The sequence below is a fragment of the Phocoena sinus genome, chromosome 8, assembly GCF_008692025.1.
Source record: "Phocoena sinus isolate mPhoSin1 chromosome 8, mPhoSin1.pri, whole genome shotgun sequence".
NCBI classification, from domain to species: domain Eukaryota; kingdom Metazoa; phylum Chordata; class Mammalia; order Artiodactyla; family Phocoenidae; genus Phocoena; species Phocoena sinus.
In genome coordinates, this window is record NC_045770.1 from 98,344,495 (window position 1) to 98,354,174 (window position 9,680).

The 9,680-nt window shown below is 52.4% G+C and overlaps 1 protein-coding gene across 1 annotated transcript; it reads right to left on the minus strand.

Annotated features, from left to right (window-relative positions):
- Positions 1-5,629: 5,629 nt before the first annotated feature.
- PRG3 (proteoglycan 3, pro eosinophil major basic protein 2) lies at positions 5,630-9,680 on the minus strand. Its single transcript, XM_032640681.1, has 6 exons — positions 9,610-9,680; positions 9,097-9,231; positions 8,340-8,653; positions 7,521-7,652; positions 6,591-6,699; positions 5,630-5,789 (listed from the first exon to the last, which is right to left on the minus strand). The coding sequence occupies exons 2-6, from the start codon at positions 9,155-9,157 to the stop codon at positions 5,731-5,733; spliced, it is 675 nt and encodes a 224-aa protein (XP_032496572.1). The 5' UTR covers positions 9,158-9,231; positions 9,610-9,680; the 3' UTR covers positions 5,630-5,730.

Sequence of the window (9,680 nt, forward strand, 5' to 3'; positions counted from 1 at the left end):
CCTGCTGCTTCAGCCTCCTCCACCTTGACCGTGATTAGTTTCAGCTTAGTCAAGAGTAAGCCCCATGCTGTCCCCAGGAACGCAGGCAGGCCCCGTTTTAGGGGAGACCAGTAGGACTGGGGTGCAGGGTCTCTCTCTGACTTGGGTGGGTCCCAAATTCAGAAGGAAATAGGAGGCGTAACTCTCAGTGAATTCTTCCTTCCGTCTCCCCAAGCGAGAGAAGAGGCCATTCTCATTTTCTCTGGGACCTCCACGAGCTCATACATATTCCAGGCCCCTCACTCCGGGAGCCCAATTAGGCTCCCCCAGGGCGGGACGGGATTCCCCAACCTGGTGCCCTGTTCCAGGAGATCAGCTGGTCTCTTCCAACACGTCGACGGAAAGGTCCGGTGAGACCCAACGCCCGGCGAGCAGCCGGTCAGCAGGCCAGTCCCCACGGGGCCCTAATGAGGTGGTCGGTCCTCTAATGGCAGAAACTAAAGGGGCTTTAGGAACCATCTTGTCTGATTCTCTTGTTTACAGATGAGCAAACTGAGGCCAGGGAGGGAAAATGACTCGTCCAGTGCCACGCAGTTAGTGGCCCAAAGAGAACCAGGTGTCCCACCACTCAGGGAAGGAGGAAGGAACAGGCAGCTGGGAAGGCTGCCGAGAGCACGCCAAGCCCACCCCGTCTTCCTTTGCCCCGACGCCCCCTCCCCTTCTGGGCTCTTCCACAGTGGAGGCCCAGAAATCTCACCAGGGCAGAGATCAGGAGCAGATCCAGGTTTTATGAAGCCTGAAGCATATGCAACGTGGGTCAGCTTTTAGGATTAGAAGAGGCTCAGGCAGGTGAGTGGCCCTGGAGTGTAAGTCTCACTAGCTTCACGGTAAATGCCTTGGAAAGGTTGGCTTGCAGGCCTTAGCAGAGACGAGCTTAACTGTACACGGAGGGCTGGCCCCTCTACAGAAGGTGCAGGGCAGCTCGGGGGGTAGTTCAGGAAGGCCCAACCCCTCTGATCCCCCACCCCAGGGAGAGAAGCGGTGAGATTACGCCACATGAGGCCCATCACCCCTTTCTCCACTCTGCCTTCACCCCCAGCCCCATCCTCAAGAGGATGGGGTAACACCTCCCCATGGGTGGCCTAGGGAATCAGGCAGCATCCAGAGATCTGACCAGCAGAGACATCAGTGAAGGCAGTGCTGAGCTCTCCCACCAGGAGCCCCAGTGAATCCAGCTCTCCGGAGGATAGGCTGAGGCTGGGGTCACAGGGATGCTCTCTGAGGAGGAGACAGAGGCAGCTCTGTCCTGCAGGGACCCTTTCCTCCAGACTGGGGTGGTCCTCCTACGGGCGCATCAGCCCGTCCTGAGACTGCCAGCCCATCCCCAGCCTGAGCTCCTGTACGTGTGAGCCCGATGTTGTCTTCCCCGTGGCTGAACTAGGTTATGGCTCCCTGTGCAAGACTTAGGGCTGATCTCAGTAGTAATACCAGTAACTAACTGCATCGCGTGTGCTCAGCACAGGCACCAACACAATCACGTGACCCCTCACACCAACCCTGGTAAGCTTGCTGTGGTTTGTCGTTAATCCTAGAAATAGAAAAAGAAATTTGCGACGCACGGACATTTGACCTGAAACCACGCTCATTCCTAACAGCCCGGCATCAAAGCTAACGTTTAGTGATAACTCACCATCGCCAAGCAGAGTTAAATGTGTGACAGGCATTGTTTCATTCAACCCTCATTTTATAGAAGAAACTGAGGCTGAGTAAGGTTTTAAAACGGAAGTGGTAGAGCTGGGACTTGAACCCAGACCGTCATGACTCCAGAGTCTGGGATCTTGACTGCTGGGTCATATCTGCCTGGGAAAAACTAAGAAATCTGTTGGCACCTTCTTTTCTACATGCGTTAGGCCAAAGCAGATTTTGGTGCAGTAACAAGTTAATTGTGAAACCTCAGGATTTAATACAACAGCGTAGGTCGGCCAGCCCCTTCCACCTGGCAGCTATGCCATCTGAGATACATGGACCCCCAGATCACTGTGGCAAGGAAAGTGAGAACTGGAGGATCATGGATGATCATAGGGGATCATATAAAGGCCAGGTCTGGGAATACTGGGGAATATAGTCTTCCTAGGTCCCCAGGATGAGAAAACTGTGAGCACAGCACTCTCTGTTTCATTAGCTCCTTTCTAATAGCTTTTCTTCTCCACAGCCCCCCGCCCATACACACTAACAGTTACACACATTTTTCCCTTCTGTGTTCCTCCTCACAAAACCTTGTTCTCGGCAAGTTACCAATCAATCTTCCAGAGGTATTAATAGACAACACACTCAGGAGTTTCTTGTCCTAAGAATATTTGCTTTTTAATCAAGGGCTTCAAGTCTGAAAGGCCTTAAACAGCCAAAGGAAAGAATATATAATGGTTGAAACTGAGGCCCACTAACAGACAGCACTGGACATTTGAAGGACATCTTTTCTACCCTGGCCTGCCTCAAGCAAGCTTCAGTCTGGAAGGGTCTGAGCACCACCCTACCCCACCCCTTTCTCCTCCCTCCCTCTACCTCTGGCCTTGGCTGGCAGTATATTTGGTTACTGGGATTAGCTAGAGCCCATTCCCCACCAAGGAGGTAAGTGGAGGCTGATAAGAGGGGGCTTGCCATTCAGCAATTCCCAGAAATACCAGTCCCAGAGCTACCTGTGCAGAGCTCATCCTTCCCACCCCCCACTGCTTCTGCTTCTTTTAGAAGCACAGCATCAAGATTAGCTTGTTGCAGTACACAGTGCAAGGACTTGGGTAGGGGCCTGACCTCAAGGCAGCTCCCCTTCCATGCCCTTGGGGAGACTGACATGCTGGGATTAGGAGCTTCCTGACCCAATCTCTATCCAAGGCAGATGGATAGAGTCTACTGAGGACAGGCCTCACCTAGAGGCAGTTCCCAGGGCCCAGCACTGGTGAGGTTCATAGCAATGTCAAGGCCCCTTCTCCTGTTGCCAGAGCCCTGCTCGTGTTCAAGGGGCTCAACCCTGCTGCTTGCTTCATCACCAGCCACTTCCCCTGGGGCTCTCCGATCCTGTCCTGCTCAATCAACTCCAGCATCTTTAGAAACAAAGCACGTCTGGCAAAACTGGATTTTCTGTTCCAAAAACTCCACATCTGGTGGGAACGTAAATTGCTACAACCACTATGGAAAACAGTATGGAGGTTCCTTAAAAAACTAAAAATAGAACTACCATATGATCCAGCAATCCCACTACTGGGCATATACCCTGAGAAAACCATAATTCAAAAAGACTCATGTACCACAGTGTTCACTGCGGCACTATTTACAATAGCCAGGACATGGAAGCAACCTAAGTGTCCATTGACACATGAATGGATAAAGAAGATGTGGCACATATATACCATGGGATATTACTCGGCCATGAAAAGAAACGAAATTGAGTTATTTGTAGTGAGGTGGATGGACCTAGAGTCTGTCATACAGAGTGAAGTAAGTCAGAAAGAGAAAAACAAATACCGTATGCTAACACATATATATGGAATCAAAAAAAAAAAAAGATGTAGACATAGAGAATGGACTTGATGACATGGGGTGGGAGGGGGAAGCTGGGGCTAAGTGAGAGTAGTAGCGACATATATACACTACCGAATGTAAAATAGTTAGCTAGTGGGAAGCAGCCGCATAGCACAGGGAGATCAGCTCGGTGGCTTTACGATGACCTAGAGGGGTGGGATAGGGCGGGTAGGAGGGAGGCTCATGAGGAAGGGGATATGGGGACATATGTACGCATATGGATGATTCACTTTGTTGTACAACAGAACCTAACGCAGTACTGTGAAGCAAGTAAACTCCAATAAAGATCTATTAAAAAAAAAACTCCACATTTCATCAGATAGCTGTACAGATACACACACACATACATGCACAAAGGTAGACCTGTACACAGGTATGCTCAGACACACTGACATGTACACATACTCCCAAAGACACTGGCCAAAGACACAGCGGTACACACATATGTATGCATGTGCAGATTCAGGAGTATAAGGTACAAAGCTACACAGATACACACACTCAAAGATGGACACAGACATACAGGCATATCCATAAATAGAGATGTATAAAACGTACGCACAACACATAAACACATGCTGACTCACACACAGATTTATGCATATTTACAAATATAGATTCACATATACACAGGTATCCAAAGACTGACTCTTGTACACACCAAGATACATATACACACGTGTATGTGTGCGCCCCCAGAAATACTTGTACGTTCTCCCTGTGCCCCATGTAGAACTACACCCCCAAGAAGTCTCTCTTTCTATCCCTCTCTCTCTCTCACAACCCGGGGCTCTCTGTCCTCTGAATACCCAGTTTCCAGTCTGAGTTTCTCGCTTCATCAAGCCCAGATCCTTCCTGGAGCCCAGCCTGGAACAAAGTTAAGAGCAGCAACAGTGTTCTCTCTCAATGTCCCCAGGATCCGAGAAAATGAGAGAAGCAGAGGAGACCTGGGACTGTAGAACCAGCATTGGAGCCACACAGCTACAGATGCCCTGACTTTGGCCCCAAGGCCCTGGGATGATGGGCTTCCCTGTTGGCGCAGTGGTTAAGAACCCGCCGGCCAATGCAGGGCACACGGGTTCGAGCCCTGGCCTGGGAAGATCCCACATGCCGCAGGGCAACTAAGCCCGTGCGCCACGACTACTGAGCCTGCGTTCTAGAGCTCCTGTGCCACAACTACTGAGCCCACGCGCCTAGAGCCTGAGAAGCCCGCGCACCGCAATGAAGAGTAGCCCCTGCTCGCTGCAACCAGAGAAAGGCCTCACGCAGCAACGAAGACCCAACTCAGCCAAAAATAAAAGTTAAAAAAAAATAATTTTTTTTAAAATGGCCCTGGGATGAGAGGCAGCTCCCTCCTGAGAATGCGGCCCCTCTAGGGAGGGGAGGTAGGCTGGGGACCAGGGAGGTGATGAAGGATTCGGGGCACAGTGAGGAGGACAGCCACCCTCCTGGGAATGGAGTGGGGAACCATCTCAGAAGAAGTTGGGGCCTCTGAACTCACACACACAGGTGGCTGGGAGAGTGGAAAATAGGGGCCATTATCATAAGTGAAAAAGACACAGGTCTCGAGAAGCCGGCCGCCCCGAGAAACTACTTTCTCTTCCCCCCTACGTGGTTACCCCAGGTGGGACCTCAACGGTCCATCCAATTCTTGAATCGGCCACAGAGCCTCCATTTTGGAAAGCCGCCACTCCCACCCCGCCCCGCACACCTTACTGAGTCCAAACAGAGCAACAGGGTCAGTTCCCCACCCCCTCACCAAAGGAGTTCTTCCTCCCTGGACCTGGGGCAGGTGGGGCGCGCGGGGATGGGGGGGGAATCCTCAGAGCCGGAACGAAAAGGACCGCCGCCCGGTACGCGCTCCGCCCCCAGGTGGCGCTGCAGACACACCCCGGCGCCCCGCACCCCCCCGCACCCCCGCCCCGATCCGGCGCCCTACTCCAACATCTTTTACTTTCCTCAAAGTCCCACCCCACTCCCCACGAAACCGGAGTGAATGCTTCCAGGATTTTCCAACCCAGAGTCCAACTCCTCTGAAGTGCTCAAAGAAGAAACAAGAGTCAGGAGATGCTGTTGGAAGGCTGACTTTAAGATCCGGAGAGGCTGGGGACAAGTGCCAAGGGTAGGACAGAGGCCACCAGGAGGGCGTGAAGGGAGGATCTCCGTGCCTCTGGCTTAGAAGGCGCAGACGAAGGGCAGACGACTTCGGCATCCAGCTCGTCGCCACCGACCCCCTAGCGGTAGAGAGCACAGCGCTGTCAGCTGCCCACCTGAGTGTGGCCTGTGCTCCCTCGTCCCCTCCTCAGGCACCTCATATGTCATCTTGGCCTGCCATAGTCATGATCCGATGGCCACAGGTTTCCCACACATCCAGACTCGCCATTGATCTCTTCCCTTGCAGAGGCGATGTGCTGAGTGCTTTATACGGACTATCGTTTAATCCTCACAATGACTCTCCAAGAGGTCGGTGCTATCATCACTCCCGTTTCACAGATGAGGAAACTGAGGCTTAGTGGGAGTGATAACTTGCCCGCGTCTCAGCCGGCGAGTGGCACAGCTGGCGTGTGACTCTCAGCCATCTTACTCTAACCCATATGGTCCAGCCACTGTAATAAGCTCCTTCACATCTGGCAGCCGTGCTGTTCAAAGCTGGCAAAGTCAGCCACCCTTAACTCCCACACCTTCACCTCATCCGTCATCCACGCCTTACAGTCACATCTGTTCCCCCCATCTGTCCCATATTCACTCCTTGTCGCCATCATATCAGAGGAAGGAAAGGAGTCCCCAGGCCCTGAGCCTAGCTTTGCCTGGGAGGATGGAGAGTCCCCATCTAGCCCCTGTACCGGAAGCCTCATCACCTGGTTTTGCTCTGAGGAATACCTACCTATCAGTCCTCCTCACAGACAGGGACATTGGTTCTCCAGTTGGAGGGAGGGTGTGGGTTTGGGGAGGTGTGTTCAGGCAGCTCAAAGGGACATGTGTGGGAGTCCACCTTACCACCCCTTCCCCTTGGCCTGGTGCCCGGGCCCCCTCACCATTGGTGCACAGGGCCACACAATGGCCTCTCCCATTCCGAGGTTGCCCTGAGGCCCAGTATCCAAAGTTCCAGTAACTGCCATCAGTCCAGTAAAACTTCTTGTACCACTTGAACGAGAGAAGAGAGAGGCTGGGTCAGAGGGTGGAGGTCCAGAGAGACAGACAGATTCTGGGTCTCCAGAAAGCCCACTGAGTATCCCTTCCTGAACACTGTATATACAATCTCCTCTCACTGCCCACCTGGCTAGGATACAGTTGAGACCCACCCCTGAGGGTTCGCAGGCAATGACAACGGAAGAGCAAGCATCATTTCCGGCTATCACACTTCTCGAACTTCGCTGTGCACACAGATCTCCTAGGGATCTAGTGAAAAGTGCAGATTCTGACTCAGGAGGTCTGGGACGGGGCCCAAGATCGTGCATGTCTAATGAGCTACCGGGTGATGTTGATGCTGCTGGTCCGTGAACCACACTTGAGTAGCAAATATAATGGCCCTTATTTGTCCACAATCCCAAGGCCACTCCGAGAGAAGGACCCCACTTTAGACATGGGGAAAATGAAATTTGGAGGCAGTCATTCAGCTAGTAAGGGACCAAACTAGATATAGAATCTATCTCCTGACGCCAGGAGTGTGCTGGTAAACGTTTAACAACCAGCTTTGGGGGAAGGTGAGAGGCTAGAGGGAAGAAAGAAACCTGATTTGTAATCATTGTCAATTTCCTTGGTGTAAATACATCCACCATGGCAGATTTCAAGCTACAAGCGTGAAGCCACTGAACATGGAGTTAGGAAGAGAGGCACTCAATCATCAGTTCTCCTAAGCCGGTATGAGCCAGCTTCAGCTGCTGGATGAGTCTTGATGCCAGCAGGTGGTCCCTTGAGGCAATCAGAAAGACCTTCGTGTACCTGGGAGTTGGCCCCTCGCTTACCCAGCCCTTGGCGTAGCCTCCAATCCAGACCTGTCCTTGGTTAATGCTGCTGACCCCGCACCGGATGCGATAGTTGAAATTGTAGTTGTGGATGGAGACGAGGTTGCCTCGGTAGCACCTGCTGCATATATTCTGCAGAGAGAAGAGGTGGGGTAGAAAATTCACTGGTTTCTCTCAAGTCCCTGAGTCTCCAGGAGAGACCCCCTCATCCCTTTCCAAGTCAGAAATCAGGGATCTATTGCCCCCCTGAATCCCGTCTCTGGTTCCTTTATCTGGTGTCAGGAACTTCTTGCAGAAAAGAATAATAATACTCAGAATAACTACAGCCACCATTCACTGAGAGTTTACAATGAGCCAGGGACTATTCTAAATACTTTCCATGTATTATTTAAATCCTCACCACAACTCTAAGAGGTGGTACCATACACCTCCATTTTACAAATGAAGATCCAGGAGCCCTGAAAGGTGAAGTGACTTGCCCAAGTAAAATGGCTGGCGACAAGCAAAGCCGGGATTTGGCACAGGCATATCTTATACCAAAGCTTTTTATCTAAACCAGTGGTTCTCAAAGTGCGGTCTCCCGACCGACAATATCACCACCTGTGAATTTGTTATAAATGCAAACTCTTAAGCCCCAGACTTGCTAAATCAGAAGTTGAGGAGATGGGGCCCAGAAATCTGTGTTTTAACGAGACTTCTAGGAGACTCTGATGCATACTCGGCCTGGAGAGCCATTAGTCCAAATGATAGGGAACAGAAGGTTGGCTCCACTCTTGTCTCCTCCACCTGGTCCCCGATAGTAGCCTCCCTGCCATTTACCTGAGCTTTCCAAAACTTCCTCGGGGTCCGCACCAACAGGAAGCGGCAGGTCTTGCACCCAGGGCTGCCTGGAAGCTGAACTGTGTCCTCTTCCTTAGGGCACTGCAAATCCTTGTCTAGGGCAGCTGGGTCTGACTCCATGGCCCCCTCATCCTCAAACGCATCTTGATAGCTGGAAGCCACAGCGTCCTCTCCCTCTGACTCAAGTGCTCCATAATTCAGGGCCAGCTCTCCCTCCTGTTCCCCCGAACCTTCCAGATCCTGGCTCAGGTCAGCCTGTGTCTCCCTGCTGCCCAGATGGGAGGCGTCATTCTCTGGAAAGAAGAGGTAACCTGCCATCAGGCCGGGCTCTCTGTTCTTCCAGGACCACGGACAGCTCTGATGGCCCCACTCAGCCTTCCTAGGGACGCCATCTGGAACCAAGACTGGAAGGACCCCTTGGGGGTTGGGCAAGCCAGGATTCTTGCATCACACACCCAAAGGCATGAGAACCTGGCTGACACCACATGTGGGGTATTTTGGGAGTGGGAGGCAGCACCTGTGAGAAGCCCTCATCTTCGCAGGTGGGTGTTTTTCCTTGCAAAGGAGCCCTGACGGAAAGTTCAGGTCACAGTTCTGAGTCCAGGAGAAATCTAACTAGAGGTGGGCTGGGTCAACTGAAGAGGGGAGGCTGTGGCCCTGGCCCACAGGAGCAAAAACAGATGCAGGAAAGAAGAGAAAAGAGAAAAATGGATGAGGAGGGAAGGGGAGGACTTACCCAGATTAAGAGCAGAAACTGTCCCCAGCAGGAGAAGGGGCAGAAGCAGGGAGCGTTTCATATCACCTCAGTCTTGTGACAGGGACACAGCTTCACCTTCCCTCCTTGGGGACTTCTCACGAGTCTGCACGGCCCCTGGCACACAGTGGAGATGCAGTGTTTGCTTAACTGGTGGCTTACAGGGCAAACTAGAGAGCTTCCTTCTCCCCCACTGAACAGACCCTGAGCTGGAGAATCAAGAAAGGAACAAGGGGTTGTCAGCTCAAGTACAAAAGACCCTTTTTCCTGAGAGCTCCATCACTGTTCCCTGGGGCAGCACTCAGCTCAGATGCTAGCCACCGTGGGAACAGGTCTGCTCACACTGAGGGCCAATTTCACTCACACTGGGGGTGAAAGGGGAAGGATAGTGGCCATTATGGTCCTAAGGACAGGCCTCCAGGGTATTTGCCATATAGGGTCCTGCTTCCCCCAGCCCTGGACCTCTCCTTCCCGGGCAGCCGAGCGGGCACTTACGTCCTCAGAGTCCGGAGTCCACACTCTCAGTGCCTCTGGCTGCTGGGTGCCAGAGGCCACCCTTATACTGG